Genomic DNA, 20,650 nt, shown 5'->3' with positions numbered 1-20,650 from the left:
GCAAAGAGCCATCCCCACTCGCAAAACACATTGATAAGCACCTGTTGCTAGAAAAGACGCCGTCACGCTTTGCCCCTCTTTGTGCTTCTTCAGACTGTAAATGATCGCAATCCCTGTGGAGGTCTCTGCGTGCTCACATGTGCTGTCTCGTTAGCGTCTGAGCTGTGAGTCCTTCCCACGAGAGTCTGACTTTGTCCCCAGGAGGAACGGCCATAAAGGAAGCTATCTTATAATTCCCTTTTTTCTGCACGACTAACACGAAAACATTTAATAAAATATATGCTCGATAAAGATATGTCCATGTGCAACTGGCTACCTAGCTAATCATCTATTTACTATCTATTAGCTTTCTGGCTGGCTAGCTAGTGATATATTTGCTATCTATTAGCTATCTGGTTAACAAGCTATCTAGCTAGCTATCTTAGTTATGTAATATCTAGCTATTTATTAGGTGTCAGGTTAGCTAGCTGGCTATCTAGCTAGCTATCGATTAGCTAGCTAGCTAACAAGCTAGCTGTCTATTGGCTAGCTGGCTATCTATTAGCTATATATTAGCTATGTGTTATTTAGCTAGCTAGCTTTCTATCTATTTGAGTTATTCCGGGTTGAGTGAACGCTGGCGCGTGTGGCTGCCGCTGCTCACCCACAGAAAAACTTATCCTGTGACTATAAAGTGACCTTGAGAGTTTTGAAAGGCGCTTATAAATGATATGTATTATTATTATTATTATTATTATTATAAACGAAAAGAGAGTAAGAGTGTGTGGAAAGGGTTTTCTCCACTGAATGTTCTGAACTCCTATTTTGATGCTGGTGTCATACAACGCAGAATCGTCCACAGCTACACTTCCCAGTTTTCAATTCAATCAATTCATTAAATTCAATCAATTCATCAACTGATTCCTATGCCTTACGAAAGAAAACAAGAGCCATTTTTGTTTTGGAACTCACATAAACAAACAGTCATCATCATACCCGGCGAATGCTAATAGCCGCCTTGATTTATGAAGGGAGACAAGTCGTATTTTGGAGCCAGTTCTGTGGATGTCATCCAAAAACAACCACAATATTAATAATAATAAAAAAAAGATGAGGTGACTTGTTGGAGCTATTTTGATGCGGTTCACATATTGTTTACATCACACGCCCTCCTGTCATGTCCTATTTCCCGTATGCCTTCGAGTGTGTGTGTATGGGGTATACGGAGAGCTGTCTTCCTGACATCCCATCATCCCAAATAATCATCCCACAGTCATGCGTGAGATGCAATTTCCTTTAAACAATAGCAGGCTGGCTCGCCTCACTGACCCTCAACCTCTCAGGCTGCGAGAGAACAAAGTCTCTCTCATACACACACATCCACTCATCTCACATTAACAGCAACACATGTGGAGGCAAGGATGAGCGTTTTGTCCAAGTCCAGTGGCGCTAACACAATCTCTTGTCGCCAATATTTATACGGACCACGTGGTCAATATAGTTAAGGTAGCAAAGTCGAGGTCCGGGGGCCATATCTGGCCCTTCACTTCATTTTTTTTCGGTCCGCGAAGGCAATACAAGCATGTCAAGTGACATAAAGTCTGAACTAAAATGAAAATGTGTCCTTTATAAACCACAAAACAGTCATTATTGTTTTTACTTCAAATTTGAAAAGTAGTTATTCATCAATTTATTGCGAGTGCTACATGTAATATCTGGAGGCATTAAACATTCTAATGGCTTCCCCAAATTCATAACTTTCATAACTTTGCTGCTGTGAAATGTAAATTTGTCCACTGCGAGACGAAAAAAGGCAAATCAAATCCAATCTAATCAAATAACAGCCACCCCGAGAGGAAACAGTAACTACAATGTGGCACTACAAAGCGCTGGTCAGACCTCTGGCAATGTTTTTCCCTTCCAGCAACATTTCCCTTTTTTCCATGTTAGCGCTTTGTTCCAGCTTCAGCTGTTGTTAAAGCACACTACTAATCAATATGTAGTGTATTTTGTACATCTGCCCCCATTTCAAACTCAGATAACTCCAGATACATATTATTTAGGAATTAACTGTTTCTTTCTGATGAAAGAAGAGAGTTTAAGGTTTCTTAGGCTGAATTGAATGTTTATGTAGTCTGAAAACTCAATATTCTGTGGGTTCTGCAATTTGAGTGAAAATGACAAAAACCCTGGCACTGGAGTGGTCACAATTTTAGAACATTGTCTGGCAATGACTGAGTTAATAATCCAGAGATTATCCTTAAGAGAAATGTTTGAAGAGTTTTGGCTGGCCCACTTTGAGTGGCGTGATAATTCAGATGGCACGCCAATCACAAAGCAGCCCGGCAATGGCTCGTCTGTTCACATTTGTGCTAATGCCGCGCCGGAATTCATTTGCTTCAAATTCTTCCCGATGACTGTAATGATGCTCTTATTCTGTCTCCATTTTGCGCCAAGCGCTCTGTCCTCCAGTGTGGCTGGCGGCGCCTCGGTCCAAATTTAACATTCATGACTCCAACACTGACTATTTCAATTCCTCAGAGATTTTTTTAGCAGCGTGTCAACATACTTGAATTGTTTGTAAATAATTCGGGCGACGTTGTTATGGCGGTGGGATGGGAAAAATGAAGGCCATGAAGACCATGCTGTGCCATGGAGAAACTGTTGACCAGGGTGAAATATGGGGTGGTATATATGGAGTTATAAAACTGATATGGCGGTATGAATGACATTAAAGAACAACCGACGTCTCCGGACAAGTTGTGTCCATAATTTGGCTTCAAATGACTTCTACTGAGCGTATTTTACAAAGATTCCACCGCATATAGCTATATTTTACCTTTTAAGACTCGCGCTGAATATTCAGGAAGTCTTGTTTTTGAGTTGGTGACGAGTCCTCACCCTACGTCACTGAAGGAACGCCCCTGACCAAAAAAAAAGGACACATTGTAGCAGTCCTTCAATCACGTCAATGCATTTTGCTGTACTTTGGTCTGAAAACGTCACGTAGGACCAAAAAGAGGCAGAAGAGGGCGACAAAGCTCCATGTAAGGAATTAATCATGACCCGAATGAGGAAGTGCACTACAAAATATATAATATATTTCAAAAATAATATACAAAAATATATATGGATGAATATTTTAACAACCACAAATTATTGCCTCATATTTAACGCCTTTGAACGGTTCTAAAACGTACATCAACGTCTCCCTTATCTCACAACGTTCCATCTGATAACCGCGTGTCCTCTTTTGCCTCTGCCAGCGATGCCCCGACAAGATGGCAAGGTTGCCATAGTGACGGGAGGAGGAAGGGGAATCGGCTATGAGGTCGCCCGCCACATGGCCAAATTGCGGGCACGTGTTATCATAAGTACGGTATGATATTGTAATAATAATAATAATATATTCCACTTTGCCGGCGTGTAAATAGTATGACGAAAGCAGATAACCACTTAAGCATACAATAGACAGAGCGCTATCAGATATTGGGGGGCGGACACTCGCCATCATTTACTGATCATAGTCATTCGAAATCTGCCACAATAGCAGTAAATCATAACCCGAGGAGTGATTTTTCAACAATCATCATATCTTTTATGATTAGTAAAAGACACGATTTAATTTTAAATCCAAAAACAGCAGTATGTAAAGTGGTAGTACGGGTTGGGGGTGGAGTCATAAAACGGTATGCGTGAGATGGTGGCAGTCACATTTGGACTCGTTTCAACTTTGATAGTTCCAAAGCAGAGTGTAGACTGCAAGGTTAAAATACCCCATCAATCAGACTCCACAAATAACCCGCACAAGCCGTCTGTACACTTGATGCAAAAAGCTATCAACCCAGCTAAAGAGAACACAATTGATGAGGAACTAGATAAAATTATAACAGAGAAAGCACCTACAAGGGATCATTCCTCAAGATGGTGAAAGAAGAAGGCTACATTCCTCATCAAGTGTTTAATGATGATGCTCATGTATTTTGTTTTTCTACTTTCATCACTTTGCTGCTGTGAAATGTAAATTTCTCCACTGTGAGACTAATAAAGGCATATCCAATCCAATCCAAAGCGGCCACTCCATTCCGTCAAGCCATCAACGACCATCACAAAGGTCAATCAAATCACTTTATTATACAGTACAGTTTATTTCTTTAATTATAATACCATAGGACATTTATTATACATAAAATAAGTTATATTTTCTGTAGTTTTAATAATAATAATAATATATTTAAGTTATACGTGCCTTTCAAAACTCCCAAGGACACTTTACAGTCACCTTTAAAGCTTAGAAAATTAGAAAGTAGATAATGATATTTTATGGGGACCTGGGAACGGATTACTCTCATTTTAATGGTTTCCTATGGGAAATTAATTTTGGGGATACACGCTTTTCGCCTTACACACTCTGTCTAGGAACCAATTAAATTCGTCAACCAAGGTATCACTGTATTTATATTCTGATGTCATCCTCAACATCCGCCGCACTATTCCCCCGATCCTCACCCAAGCAGCATTAGGAAGTGTTAACGCCGCCAGTGGAGTTATTGCATTCATAATTAATAGCTTGCCAGCGACAGGAAGTCCCAGGTTGCTTTCAACAGGCTGTCATTCATTCTCAAGAACATGAAAAAAAAAAGCGGTGCCGTGACACGTCGCCTGTCATTTGACGAATCAAGAAATTCGAATTAGATGTTAAAATGAGCAGAAATTGATATGTAATATTTTAACATGTTTTTGATTCATTCGCTTTTGTCCTTTTGTTGCTAGGTTGCAAGGACGAACAACAAGGTCTGGCAGTCGTCGGAAAGATCCATCAAGAGTACAACGAGGCTAAAGGTGAATCCACACGCGTGTCCGTGAATAGTAACATGAGCACTTAAAGGACCGTTTCCCAGCGATGGTGGCATGATACGAATTTGTTGACGGAGGGGACGAGACATGAGGGTGAAATGGGAATAGCGAGTACAATACAATACAATAGCACATTTATTATGACAAAAAAACAGTATAGTTTGTCCTTTAAGATGAAATGTATCACGAGTAATTGTTAAGTCACATTATATGTGTAATATACGTACATGAAGAGGACTCAGTCAGTTCGGAAACCAAAAAATGGTGTCGGTTGTTGAATGCTGATGTCGACCTAAAACTTAATATTCTGTAGGTCCTAGAATTTGAGTGAAAATGACAAAAACCCTGGCACTGGAGTGGACACATTTTTCACAAGGTCTGGCAGTGGATGAGTTCATCATTATTTATACATGAAAGAGTTGACGTTCCAAAGACAACGAAAGTACACATTTCTCACTGAACAGTGCTTAGGCAGAGACCTAACTTACTTACGTACGTACGTACGTACGCACATACTCACTTTATAGGCGGATGTGAGCTATTTTCCTTTTTAATCCCAAGTTTTTGGTTTGAGGCGGATTGTGTAACTTTCAAGTGCAGCGTGACTAAAATTAGTGGACATCCAGAGTTGCCTGTGGCGAGCATGCATAAATACCTTGTTTCTATCTGTGTCTCGCCTGTCTTGCGTGTGTGCGTGTGTTTGAATAATTTAATAGAAAATGCTTTGCAGCTCAGTATTTTTTTTTTTTATGAGGGCCAGACCCATGTGACCCAAAGGTCATACAAGGTCATTTATTGAAAAGCTTCAGGGATGAGCAACCAACCACGCTCCTGGAAGGGCTTTATATTGCATGTTTCGGGCTATTTCCTCCTCCTGAACGCCATATTCTAACAATCAGCTCATCCTGATCATAATATGCTAATATGCTAACACGGCTGACTTTCAAAAAGGTTGGTGACATCCAATATGGATTGCTTTCCATCCAATCACAATGGAACATAGCAAAAGGCAACCAGAAGTCCAAAATGGAGCCCGAGTAGGCATTTTGTTGTTGTTTTGGTATTTTCTTTAGAATGGCGATGGATTGTTTTTCAGCGTTTTTGGCCACCACATTCATCAAAGAGGAGACTGCTGAGCGGTTGCGCCTTTTCGGCAGCAGCACGAATATGCCAGCACTGTTTTTGATTTGGAGAATGGGAGAAATGTCGGTGTTATTTAACTGTCATCGCTGGACAGCGCTTTTGCGCTTGTAATTGTCAGCATTTTCACAGTCCCGCTTTGTTCAGCGGAAAGGTCGGTGCTGTTGGAAAGTCAGCGCGGAGCGCCGATGTGGAACTGCCGCGGCTTGGAATTGACGCGGATTTACTGACTCATAGCAGCAAATGCTCGTTTGGTGTCTAGTCAGGCATCGCTCGTAGAAACAAGCAAATATGAGTTGCTCATATCATTACAAGAGCCGCTTGATGTCAGAAACAAAAGTCCTGATGGCGCACAAGTTTCGAGACTTCTGATTCTATAGTTGGCTGGCTATCTATTGGCTGTCTATTAGCTAGCTAGCTGGCTGGCTATCTATTAGCTATCCAATGGCTAGCTATCTAGTTGGCTGGCTATCTATTGGCTATTAGCTAGCTGGCTGGCTATCTATTAGCTAGCTAGCTAGTTTTTTTTTTATTTATTTGAGTTCTTCCCGGTTGAGTGAATGCTGGCTCTGCTGACACTTGAAGTCATTTTTATTGATGTTTTGCATTTGACTAAAAATATCAGCCTGTGTGTTTTGGGTATTTTAGATGCTGTAAAACGTTTTTCTGATGTCAGTTAGGAAACAAAAAAAAAGGTGTCGGTTGTCCTTTAAAAAGATGAAGGATCATTCTTTCATCAGACTGATTGAATGAAGGCCGATATATTTGGTGCAAATATGAGCAAGTGTGCCAAAGGGAGTTTGGACAGAGACGTTCAATGTGTGCCTCCACACATACTAATGGGAATCCATTACTGGCTCATTCAACCACAAACATAACACACATTTTCATCCAGTGCACAAGCATCTGGCAGCAGTCCAACCCCCCCCGTGTCCCTCATGCATCAGCGCCTGCCAATTACAAAAAAGAAGTGATCAATCTCGCCGTCGACTCGTTTTGAGGAAATCGACGTCAATGACAACGGCCACATGGCTGCTGTTGCTTAGCTTGACAGCCATCGACGCGCCAGCCAACTGCTCTTCAGCTGCTCTTGCTCCCGTGCCAGCTAAGGCAGCTGGTGAGGGAATTGGGGCGGGGGGGTGATTAACTCATTCACTGTCATTCACAAATGTTTTCGGGAAGTGCTGATAAAGCGCTGGTCATACCTCTGACAATGTTTTTTTTCTTTTTCACAAGGGGACAGCATTTTTCCATGTTAGCGCTTTGCTCCAGCATCAGCTGTTGTTAAACCACTATATAAACCAATATGAATGTATTGCATTGTATTTAGGACGGCCGCCCCCATTTCAAGCTCATATAACTCCAGACACATATAATTTAGAAATTAACTCTTTTTGTCTGATGAAAGAAGAATGTTTCTTACTTTGCATTGAATGTTTATGTCGTCCTAAAACTCAATATTCTGTGGGTCCTGGAATTCAAGTGACAATGACAAAAACCCTGGCACCGGGGTGGACACATTTTTGCACACGTCTGGCACTGAATGAGTTAAATGGGTCTGGAGTTATTTGAGCTTCAAATGGGGGCGGCTGTATAAAATACAATATAAAACATACATATTGATTTATATATTAATAATAATAATAATAATAATAATACATTTCATTTATAAGTGCCTTTCAAAACTCTCAAGGTCACTTTACAGTCACTGCATCAGTTTTTCTGCGGGTGAGCAGCGGCAGCCACACACGCCAGCGTTCACTCTACCCGGGCGTAACTAAGATAGAAATCTAGCTAGCTATCCAATCGATAGCCAACAGATACCTAGCTAGATAGCCAGCCAGCTAGATAGTGAATAGATAGCTAGCTAGATATCAAGCCAGACAGAGCTAATAGATAGCAAATAGCTAGCAAATGCTCATTAATAATCAGGCTACGAGCTGAATGTTGAAAGCATATGGCGCTTTAATAAAAGCTGAAGCTGCAACAAAGCGCAAACGCGGTCAAAACGCAAATGCTGCCCCCTCGTGGAAGGAAAAAAAAACATTGCCAGAGGTCTGACCGGCACTTTTTTTAAACAAAAAAAAATGGTGTCGGTTGTCCTTTAATGCATAATTTTTTTTTTTCTTCTTCATGTGAGATCAGCAGCAGGACAAACGTGACGTGTTTAGCGACAGCAGATTCTTCAAATAAGCTTTCAATGTAATCCAGCTTAATCATATTTGCTGCAGCCACCAACCGCGGGGGCACAAGATGCCTTTTGAAGCCCGGTGGATTTATGCTCAGTGACGACGGCGCGGATGTCCATCATACCCCGTCTACCGTCGATCTGCGCAAAGTTATTTCCGAGACGTTTGACGGGTGCACAAAGATGAAAGCCTCAAATTGAACTCCAATAAGATATTGCTGCAAGCCAACATTCATATTAATTACCTGCTGTTCAGCGGGTAGATTACTCCGGATATGTCCGGGTATTCCTTGCAGGTTGTGTCAAAAGTGGAACGGCTGAGCTTGTAAAAACAAGTTTTTAATTCAAGGTTGCTGTCCGTCAATGAAGACTTGAAAATTGACTCTGGTGCTTCAAAAATATTTTTTTTTTATTTGATCCTTGATGTGTTTTGGGAACATTAATAGTGTGTAAAACTGCTTGAAATGGCCAGTTGAAAGATTTCATCAAATAGGCAGAATCGAAGTTATCATATTTAAAAGGTTCATGCCGCCGAACACAAGGCCCACAATGGAAGCACAGAAAATCTGGGGTCAATCTGAGGTGAACAGACACAGCCTGTTAAATTGTCATCTTCATGTAGGCGATCTGGCCTAGAACTAATTTAGGACTTGGTAAAGTCCTTCTTAGGAAGACGTCATTAGCCAGGTTACAAATCTATCAGTTCATGGAAAGGACAACCAATTAAAATGTCTATGTTCTCTTGTTTATAGTTGTTGGTGCTTGGGATGTCCAGGGACGTGGTATTTAAATCAAGAAGACGATGTTTTACTAATGTATCACTTAAATTTGCATATACTCTCAATAAATAACTTGGCAGAGGGCTGCAGAAGTTGGGCGTCAGTCATGAATGGCTGCGTCCCCTGTCGCGGCTTGGAATCGAAGCGGATTTATGTGGGACAGGAGATGTGAGGCAATCTCTTTTCGTCAATGGATGCTACAGCTGCGTGTTTGCTTTCAACATTTAGCATGTAGTAGACGTGCACATTCCACCATAACGTCCCCGATCCACTGCTGAAAAGGACGCTTTGATCCTCTCCTGTTTCATCTAGAACTGCTTCATGTCACAAAAAGGGTACAGAAATTGCTGAAGAATGAATGTGAATGACATTCTGTGTCTTTGTGTTGTCATATTGTTATGAAGTTGTTTTTTTTACTTTGTTACTTCTGGGTTGAGTGAACGCTGGCGCGTGTGGCTGCCACTGCTCACCCGCAGAAAAAATATCCTGTGACTGCGGTAAAATTGAAAAAAAAAAAAACTCAGATGTACTATTTTGGAGACTGGCTCACAGACGGATGAGCTTATCTTGGAGAGACATCGGTATGATGTTGTTATCTGCTACATCCCTGATTGTCTTGCTTTGCCAATTCCAATTTGGAAATGTGGAGAACTTTTACTTTTTAGTTTGATTAGATCAGGGATGATTTGATCATGCCGATATCGCATTTGAGCTTGTCCATCATACTAATCCAATGTAATATATCAAGGCAGATGAAAAAAAAAATAAAGCATTTTAATTTTTGGACTGACTTCAAATGTAGCACACGTTTGCGTCAAGGTGACATTGATCTTTAAAGGACAACCGACACCTTTTTTTTGGTTTCCTAACTGGCATCAGAAAAACGTTTGATAGCATCTAAAATAGCCAAAACACGCAGTATGATATTTTTAGTCAAATACAAAACACCAATAAAAATGACTTCAAGTGTCCCAAAACTACTTCAAAATGACCTCCGAAAGTTTCAGAAGGTCCCGCCCCTTTGTTCGTGACGTCACGCAAGGACGTCTTGCCTTGCTGGAGAATCAAAACAATGGCTTCAGATTCGGAGAAGATGCTTTCATGTTACTCATCCAGTTATGAATAGGATTCAAATAGTTCTGAAGAGGAAAGCATACATGTTTGCAATCGATTAAAGGAGTCCAACCATGGTGGACGTTCTTTACATATAACAGCAATTAATTGAAATAAATCACTTCACATTGAACTCTTTAAAAAAACAGTCACTGTCTCTTGGTTGAATGTCACAATTTTCGTGGGGAAAAAAAAAAATCACCATTTCAGAAAATGTGGGGTGCTATTTTAGTTAATGACATGTCATAAGCTAATTTGCTGTTCCTAATTGATCCTCTAGATAGCAGCAATTAGCACACGCAGGTAACAGCGCTATTGCCCAATGTATTCATTCGGGTATTTTAGACGCTAGAAAATGTTTTTCTGATGTCAGTTAGGAAACAAAAAATGGTGTCGGTTGTCCTTTAAGTACAGTAAAGTCTCGTTATATCGATATTCAAGGGAGTCCGAAAAAATAGCGATATAACCGGGACTATCGATATATCCGATATCGATATAACGAGACTTTACTGTATCTTCATGTCACAAGTTATTTCCTGGCCAATGCCACCTTCTAGTGGACGTGCAGGAATGTAACATACATAGCAGACAGACATAGCACTACTGAAGGCCTAGACGTGACATGCATGGCCCGCCACTGCATGTACTGTCCAGTCTTGTTTTTTTTGCCCAGACTTGAATAGACCCGTATGCTGACGCCCCCTGACCCCTAAGTCACTCCGTATCAATCCTTCAAGCCCATCTAATAGCGTGTCAAACTGTCATCGGAACACGTCTTGGATTTTCACGTAAAGCGGCCATGTGCCGCCGCCGCCGCTATAAGCCGCCCGTGTTGTGGCATGCGATGCCGCCGAGGCGCCTGTAAAGAGATGATTAAAACTTCTTTGATGTCTTACCAGCGAAATGCTTTGCGGAAATAATCCGTTTGCGATGCTTCTCATGTATGTGCCTCGCTTTCTTTCTGTCTGTCTGTCTGTCTGTCCGTGTGTGAGTTTTCTCTCACTTTTTTTGTTTTTTAACTGACATCAGAAAAACGTTTGATAGCATCTAAAATAGCCAAAACACGCAGGCTGATATTTTTATTCAAATACAAAACACCAATAAAAATGATTCGGAGAATATGCTTTCTTTTTACACCTCCAGTTATGAATAGGATTCAAGTAGTTCTGAAGAGGAAAGCATACATGTTTGCAATCGATTAAAGAATTATATGTGCCATTTTGAGGCAACATTGGGGGAAAATCTCACACCCCCCAAAAAAAAGAGGCACAAAATGGCGACCTCCAGTGGCCACCTGCGCTTCCACAGGCTGATAAATTCCTTATATGGAGCTTGGATGCCCTCTTCTGGCGGCTTTTGGGTGCAACACGGTTCTCAGACCAAACATGTACAGCAAAATACATTGACGTGATGGAAGGACGCTACAAATGCAATTTTTTTTATGATGATACTAGTGCAGGAAGGCTCGAACAAAGGAAGATTGTCTTTTACTGCCGGCAGGGGACGCAGCCATTCATGACAGACGCCCAATTTCTGCAGCCTTCTGCCAAGTTATTTATTGAGAGTATATGCAAATTTAAGTGATACATTAATAGTTTAACAGGCGGTGTCTGTTCACCTCAGATTGACCCCAGATTGTCTGTGCTTCCATTGTGGGCCTTGTGTTCGGCGGCATGAACCTTTTAAATGTGATAACTTCGATTCTGTCTATTCTTTATCAACCGTTCAACCCTCTGCCAAGCTATTTATTGAGAGTTTCTGCAAATTTAAGTGATACATTAGTAAAACATAGTTTACTTGATTTGAATACCACGTCCCTGGACATCCCGAGCACAGACAACAGAACATAGACATTTTAATTGGTTGTCCTTTCCATGAACTGATAGATTTGTAATCTGGCTAATGGCCTCTTCCCGTGAAGGAGAAGTTGTAAATTAGACCAAGGCCAGATCTTCTACATGAAGATAACAGTTTAACAGGCGGTGTCTGTTCACCTCAGATTGACTCCAGATGTTGTGCTTCCATTGTGGGCCTTCTAAGCATGAAACTTTTAAATATGATAATTTCTATTCTGTTTATTCTCTATCACATATCTTGTAGTAAAATTGCTCAAGTGTTATTATTTTCTTTGTAAAAGGGACTAAATTGACGACGCCCCGATATTCAAACGCACCAAATATTTTGTCCCACGAGTGGGCGTTTTTATCAATCTATAAATTTGTAACGTGGGAGGGGGGAAAAAAGGAGAACATAACGCCGTTATGGTGGAGGAAGCATGCTTTCCATTAACGTGCATTAATGATCCAATCACAATTTGAATATCAGACTTTTTCAGTTCAGCTTCGTTAAAGCCCCTGAAGGGAAATGGAACCACTAATTGCATGTGTGGGTGTTTTGTGCATAGCGGGTGTCATGCTAGTTCCCGAGGCTCGTACCAAGAATGGATTTGAAGTGCACTTTGGCGTGAACTATCTGGGCCGTTTCCTGTTAACCTGGCTGATATTGGACACGTTGAAGCTCAGCGGCAAATCTGGCAACTTCTCACGGGTGGTCAATGTCTCCTCCTCTGCGCACCGAAACGGCCAGATCCGGATCCATGACTTGAATTGCAGGTATTTATTTATTCATGTACTGTCTGTATGTATGTATTGCATGTATGTATCTACTACATGTATGTATGTACTGCATGCATGTATGTACTGCATTTATTTATTTATGCGTTATTTTATTCTCTCTGTTTTGTGTTTATTTATGTATGTTTGTTTGTGTATTTATTTATTTGTACAAGTATTCATTTACGTATTTATTTATGTGTGTTTAATTATTTGTGTGTTTACCTACCTGTTTATTTATCTATCAATTGTGTGTTTATCTATTTATGTATTTGTTTATTCGTTTGTTTTTATTTTGTTATTATTTTATTTTTTATTAGTTTGTATTTATTTTATCTGTGTATTTAATTGTCTGTTGATCTATCAGTTTTGTGTATTTTTTGTTTATTTATCTGTGTATTTGTTTATATATTTATTTATTTAAACGTGTTTATTTATTAATTTATTTATTCAGTGGTACATGTATTTATTTGTTTAGTTGTCTGTTTATCTACCTGTTTATTTATTTGTGTATTTATTTATTTAGTTAGTTAATTTAGTCAGGTGTTTATGTATTTATGTTTTTATTTATCTATGTATTTAATTGTCTGTTGATCTATCAGTTTTGTGTATTGTTTGTTTATTTATCTGTGTGTTTATTTGTTTGTATATTTATTTATACGTGTTTATTTATTACTTTATTTATTCAGTTGTACATGTATTTCTTTGTTTATTTGTCTGTTTATCTACCTGTTTATTTATCTTTTAATTTATTTAGATATTTATGTATGTACGTATTTATGTAATTGTCTGTTTCTCTAACAGTTTATTTATTGATGTGTTTATTTATCCGCGTGTTTATTTGTTTGTATATTTATTTATTTTTATATTTATTTGGACAGGTGTTTATTTATTTATTTATTTACGTTAGCATCCCTCAGGCCTGCGCCGCTAGCACGTCAAATCCAAAAAGAGACACGTGTAAATATGGGACCTTGTTCTCCCTCTGCAGACAGTGCTACTCAGCCCACGCGGCTTATTGTGACAGTAAGCTGGCGCAGCTCTTATTTAGCTCCCACCTCCACCGGGAGCTGCAACAGGAAGGATTTTCCAATCCGCTCCTGCGCTGTGGATCCTGGCATGGTGGACACGTCTCTCTACCGCCACCTCTGGACGCCCCTGCGCCTCGCACATGGTCTTGTGTCCCGTTTGCTTTTTCAGGGTAGGCAACTACTCAACCCATATGATAAAATCAAATTACAGTGACATCTCGGTTTACGAACCCCTTGCCTTAAGAACCTTTCGGTTTACGAACGTTAAATTTATGAACATTTGACCTTGGCATACAAACTATTTTTCGGGATACACACGGAGCTGCCACAATGAGTGATGTGTCATTCGCTAACAAGAAAATGGCAGCCGGCTTGTTTTGGTCCTCTATTCCCCGCCCCCAGTCGTCGGTTAAAGCCACGTGATTGGTCAAGAACGCAGCAGTGAGGGGAGGTGGTTTAAACATTAAATAAACAGGCAGACGACAGAGTAAGAAAATGGATCGAAAACAGTGAAATTTGGAATTGTTTCAACTTTGATAGTTCAAAGGCAGAGTGTAGACTGCAAGGTTAAAATTCCCATTAATCAGACTCCACAAATAACCCGCACGAACCATCCGTACACTTGATACAAAAAGCTATCAACCCATCTAAACTGAATACAATTGATGAGGAACTAGGTAAAATTATGGCAGAGAAAGCACCTACAAGGGATCATTCCTCAAGCTGGTGAAAGTAGAAGGCTACGTTCCTTAACAAGTGTTTAATGCTGATGAAACCGGCCTGCATTCCATCAAGCCATCAACGACCATCACAAAGGTTAATAAAACCACGTTATTATACAGTGCAGTTTATTTCTTTAATTATAATACCATAGCACACTTATTATACATAAAATAAGGTGTATTTTGTGTAGTTTTAAGGCTTAGAAAATTAGAAAATGATGTTTTATGGGGACCTGGGAACGGATTATTCTCATTTGAATGGTTTCCTATGTGAAATAAATTTTTGGGATACACACTTTTTGCTTTACACACTCTGTCTGGCAACCAATTAAGTTCGTAAGCCAAGGTATCACCGTAATTTCCAGATGCATTCCAGGTTTAGTAAGTAAAAACGTGCGACATCAAAGAAAAAAGTAAAAATCTCGGTAAGGCCGTTGGTTCACTGCAAGCCGTTCACTTTGCGTTAAATTTGAGAAGGGCCCTCGCGTTAGCTTGAAGCATGAGGCCACGGGCTGCTGTTACTGTTGGCAGGATTTAATGTAAGGAGACTCGTGTGCGTGTTTGAACTCAAACTGCAATCGTCACAAGGACTTGCCTGTGAGCACAACCTTTGGGAGCACATTAATCACAAACACACACACACACACACACACACACACAAGCCAGTTGTTAACACGAAGACACGCGGACACCATTCGCGGGAACATCGCGAGGCGCAAACAGATTTTCTAGCTCGTCGCAACCTCTTAACATCTGAAAACGTGAAGATTTACGAGGATGCGTTCAAAGAAGCCGCCGTTTTATTTGTCAATCCGCCAACGAAGCCCAAGAAAAGTCCCAGCTGGGGTCGTTTACATGCCCACACCATTAAAACTAAATAGAGAGTGAGATGTACGAGCAAATAAAATAATTGTTTACTATACGCAGCAGCTGAAGCAAGGAAGTCATTGCACGGCTGTCTGAAATGTTTATCTCGGTGTAATGTAAGATCCACTTCAAAGTTAAAGTCAAAATTCAAAGTCAGCTTTCTTGTTAAATATGCTAATATGCATGACATACAGCACACATGAAATTACTGTCTTCTCGGACCCAGCGTGCAATCAGAATCAGAAATATCTTTATTGCCAAGTATGTAGAACACACAAGGAATTTGTTTCCGGCACTTAGAATGACTTTAACAAACATAATAAACACGAAAATGCCAATGTGTCTTCATTTGAATTATTGCATTAACTGCTTTTGTCATGCGTGCGGAGAGTTGTACGCCGCATACCACAAATATGAATTATTAGCTGCCCTAAAATTAACGAATTCACTGCCAGATGTGCAAAAATGCGTCCAAAAGTAACGACTTTAACAAACATAATAAACACGAAAATGACAATTTGACTTCATTTGAATTATTGCATTAACTGTTTGTCATGTGTGCGGAGAGTTGTACCCCACATATAGGAAATATTAGCTGGCCTAAAATTAATGAATTCACTGCCAGACCATGTGCAAAAATGTGTCCACTCCAGTGCCAGGGTTTTTGTCATTTTCACTCAAATTGCAGGACTACATATACATTCAAACAGCGTTAGAAACCTTAGACTCTCTTCTTTCATTAGAACAAAAAAGAGCTAATTCCTAAATTCTATGGAGGTATCTGAGCTTGAAATGGGGGCGGCTGTACAAAATACAATCCAATACATACATATTGGATTAGCCTTCATTAGTCTCGTCGTGGAGAAATTTACATTTCACCACAGCAAAGTGATGAAAGGAAGAGGAAAGGAAGAAGTAGAAAAACAAAACTCTTGCGGCGCCATTTTCCCAGCCGCTACATTGGAGTCCAGACGGCTCGAATTGATACGGAAGGACTTCTTGAATCGATTGCAAACATTTATGCTTTCCTCTTCAGAACTATTTGAATCATATTCATAACTGGATGAGTAACAAGAAAGCATCTTCTCCCAATCTGAACTCTCTGAAGCCATTGTTTTGATTCTGGAGCAAGGCAGTGTGTGACCAATAGTGACGTCACAAACAAGGGGGCGGGACTTTCTGAATCTCCCCAGTTCCGAGCGCATTTTGTGGCAGTTTTGGGACACTTTAAGTCACTTTTATTGGCGTTTTGCATTTGACTAAAAATATCAGCCTGCGTGTTTTGGGTATTTTAGATGCTATAAAACGTTTTTCTGATGTTAGGAAACGAAAAAAATTGTAGCGATTGTCCTTTAAATGTTAGTTATAAACGTAATCGCCATCGAGCACCTTCAAAATAAAACGTCTCACAATCAGTCATTGTGACGCACTTTTGAAGCACAAGCACCTCTAAGGTATTTATTTACAGTACATCTTTGCATTCCACAGACTCCTACAGAGGGTGCCGCCACAGACTTATACGCCTCTCTGTCACCGATACTGGAGGGCGAGCGCGGAGGAGGCTACTGGGCCAACGGACGTAGGGATGCGACCACGCCGCTGACATTTGACCCTTTGGGAAACTAGCCACAGGCTTCTGCTTCCACAGTAACTGAAATTGCATCGTGCCAATCACATTCTTTCATTGTTGCCATTTCTGAGACTATGATTGGTCGTATTTTTTTCTCCGCTCCCGCCAAAGAAGGGCTAAAAGTGAATGGAAGACTTTTTTTTCCCCCCACGCGTTGTGAGCTAGCGAACAGTGCATATCCATTCCAGGCCATCGTCGTCAGTCTGTGGTGGAGAAGCTACGACATCTGCCTTAACAGCGCTCGCTCTCCTGGTCAATGAGGAGGTTGATGAACTTTACCCCCACAGTTTTGCATCTCAATAATGTGATTTGGAGCAAAAAAACGTATAATATAGAAAGTCCATTTTGCCATATGGTTCTAAATGTCAAAGCGTAGCGCACATTCTGGATTTTTGCTAAGCGCGTTGGAGGCGTCAAGTGATGTCATCGCCGAGTTTGAACACATCAGTGATTCTTGGGTCATCATGTGATGAGACCCATTTTTCTGGCAGCACTTTGCTTATTAGTGTTTTTCTCGTCTTGTAATAAGCGCTTCGGAGTCTTCACGTTGTCCATTTTTAGTGTTTTGCTGTGTTTAAAAAAACAAAAACTACAACTCTTAAAAATCCAACAAAAGACTAACGGCAACTTACATCATTTCCCATTTGCATTGAAGCAGTGTTGTTTTTTTGGTCAACGGTGACATTGACTGCTTTTTCTTTCATGACCACAACAAAATGGCGACGAGCTAAATAAACATGGTTCTTTGACGTTAAAATGATGACACAAGACAGGACGAAAATGCTTCGAAATTCTATTCTCAGATGTTCTAAATTGAGTCCTCTTAATGTATATGACACATATAATGTGACTTAACAATTACTTGTGATACATTTCATCTTACAGGACAACCGATATCATTTTTTTGGTTTCCTAACTGACATCAGAAAAATGTTTTATAACATCTAAAATAGCCAAAACACGCAGGCTGATATTTTTAGTCAAATGTAAAAGACCAATAAAAATGACTTAAAGTGTCCCTAAACTGCCACAAAATGAGCTCGAAACTGAGGAGATTCGGATTCAGTGACGTCACGAACAAGGGGGCGGCCCTTGTTCGTGACGTCACGCATTGCTTGAGAATCAAAACTTCAGAGAGTTCAGATTGGGAAAAGATCCTTTCTCGTTACTCATCCAGTTATGAATATGATTCAAGCCACACGCGCCAGCGTTCACTCAACCCCGAAGTAACTCAAATAGATAGCAAGCTAGCTAGCTCGCGAATAGTTAGCTAATAGGTAGCAAATAGATAGCCAATAGCCAGCGAATAGATAGCTATTAGCTAGTGAATAAGTAAAGTAAGTGACACAAACAGGATAAAACACATCGGGTGTTGAATTTCAAAAACCCAAAATGAAAAATAGCAGCAAGCGGTCAAGTCGATGGTTTATGATCATTTGATCCTAATCGTCCGCGATCGTTTCATAAACAAACCGGAGAAGCTCTTTGTGGACTTCTTCTGATTGACCTGGAGTTACATTTATATTAAATGTTCCCGGTTCAAGTGGTGGAAAACATAATTGTGTATATGTATAGGAAAAGAAAATTGAATACAAGGCGCTACAAGATGAACCTAATCCTTCTTCTGCAGACATTTTAGTGTCTCCTACCTCCTCGTTTTCTCTCCTTTGCTGTCCAATTTGATGCACATGATGTTTGCGCGCTTTCCTCCGCAAATCCATTGTCAACATTCAGTCCATCTGGGCCCCTGTTGATTTCCTGTAAAAAAAAAAGGGCATACAAAAGGTTTATTTTTGAACACGATTCCTCTTTTCTGCTTTTTGTTGTTGTTGATGTTGTTGTTGCCTCGTAAAAGCAAATCTCTCCTCGACTTGTGTAATTGTGACTTTTCCATTTGGAAATTAACTCGTTCAAAACTGTGAAACTGTCTTGTCCTGTGCGTTGATGTAACTCTTGGCGGCTGTGCCTGTATCTCTATAAAAAGGGAGCCTATCTTTTCTTTTTATTATTAATAATATAATAATTATAATAATACTATTATTATTATTATTATTATTATTATCTTATTTTATTATTATTATTTATTATTATGATGATGATGTTTATTTTTATTTATTTTTTAATTATTTAATGATTTTTATTTGTATTTTTATTTTTACCATTTCATTTTTACTATTTTATTATTATTTATTATTATTATTTATTATTATTTGTATTATGATTTAATTTTAAGCAGATTCTTTACTTACAGACAGTGTAGGTGTTCAAATATGAGACATGTTTCGGCGACTACTTCCGCCTTCCACTTTCTATTCTATTACTATTACTATTACTATTACTATTATTCTATTACTATTCTTGTATGATGATTATTATTATGATCATTATTATTACGATTATTTTATTTTATTGTATTTTATTTTCATCATTATTTTTATTATTACTTTATTATTTTATTCTTAAATTTACTATTATTATTATTATTATGATTACCATTATTTTTATTATTATTATGATTATTTTATTGTCATCATTATTTTTATTATTATTATTTATTTTATTTTATTTGAATCATTCTCATTATTATTAGGTCAATTCAATTGTTGTGACATTCCAGCAGTAGGCCGCCACCTTTTTTTCTATGATCCAAAGCCTCTCAATAAACATATCATGGTGTCACTCTTCCTCTCTCCGTTCTTGACAACGCGTGCGAGAGAGAAACTTGTCAGTCTGATGACACACGGCGTGAGACGCCGAGCCCTGAGGCACAGTCTGAACTTCAACGCCAGATCACCACACATTCAGGCTCTCATTTGCTATAAGCGCGCCGGAGTGAGCTCTTTCCTCCTCTTTAAAGGACAACCGACACCATTTTTTTGTTTGCCAACTGACATCAGGAAAACGTTTCATAGCATCTAAAATAGCCAAAACACGCAGGCTGATATTTTTAGTCAAATGCAAAATGACGTAAAGTGTCCCAAAACTGCCACAAAATGAGCTCGGAACTGGTGAGATTCAGAAAGTCCCGCCCCTTTGTTCGTGACGTCACGCCAGGATACTCCTTCGCAAACTGCCATGCTCCAGAATCAAAACAATGGCTTCAGATTCGGAGAATATGCTTTCTTGTTACTCATCCAGTTCTGAATATGATTCAAATAGTTCTGAAGTGGAAAGCGACACACAATGCATTTTGGGTACTTTTTTCGTCCAAACACACAGTGTTGATCACGAAATTAAAAGGAAAACGACACAAATAACGCCATGGTGAATCGTTGTGTGTTGCAACCAATTGCGGTAACACGCCTAAAGTAAGTTGTCATGTAAGTTGACACAAATTCCCAGCGGACAATCGATTGATCGATTGCAAACATTAAAGCATCTTCTCCGAATCTGAACTCTCTGAAGCCATTGTTTTGATTCTGGAGCAAGGCAGTGTATGACCAATCGTGTTGTCATGAACAAGGGGGCGGGACCAGCTAATTACGGTAAGACGCATAAAGAAGGTGTAAGTTGACACAAATTCCCATTGGACAAATCAGCCCATTTTCAACGGAACTTGTGCGCCACCTTGTGCATTTTCTGTGACGCTACATTGGAGTCCAGATGCCTCAAAATGACACGGAAGGACTTCTTTAATCGATTGCAAACATTTATGCTTTCCTCTTCGGAACTATTTGAATCATATGAATAACAAGAAAGCATCTTCTCCGAATCTGAAGCCATTGTTTTGAT

The 20,650-nt window shown here is 39.7% G+C and overlaps 2 protein-coding genes across 5 annotated transcripts in view; one reads left to right on the top strand and one right to left on the bottom strand.

The window, feature by feature from the left end:
• znf148 (zinc finger protein 148) overlaps positions 1-20,650 on the bottom strand; it is a 103,596-nt gene that overhangs the window by 21,035 nt on the left and 61,911 nt on the right. For all 4 annotated transcript variants that reach the window (XM_089002111.1, XM_089002107.1, XM_089002109.1 and 1 more), the window contains one exon: positions 18,568-18,676. The gene's annotated coding sequence lies outside the window, so the exon portion shown is untranslated. The remainder of the gene's footprint in view (positions 1-18,567; positions 18,677-20,650) is intronic.
• LOC148894240 (polyprenol dehydrogenase-like) lies at positions 2,595-18,919 on the top strand. The gene is made up of 6 exons (XM_089002149.1): positions 2,595-2,652; positions 3,246-3,353; positions 4,753-4,821; positions 12,461-12,668; positions 13,660-13,869; positions 16,777-18,919. The coding sequence occupies exons 1-6, from the start codon at positions 2,595-2,597 to the stop codon at positions 16,889-16,891; spliced, it is 768 nt and encodes a 255-aa protein (XP_088858275.1). The 3' UTR covers positions 16,892-18,919.

This window comes from Hippocampus bargibanti, linkage group LG08, assembly GCF_051943395.1.
Source record: "Hippocampus bargibanti isolate YZ-2025 linkage group LG08, ASM5194339v1, whole genome shotgun sequence".
In the NCBI taxonomy this organism is placed as follows: Eukaryota; Metazoa; Chordata; class Actinopteri; order Syngnathiformes; family Syngnathidae; genus Hippocampus; species Hippocampus bargibanti.
This window is presented reverse-complemented; position numbering and strand designations above follow the sequence as displayed.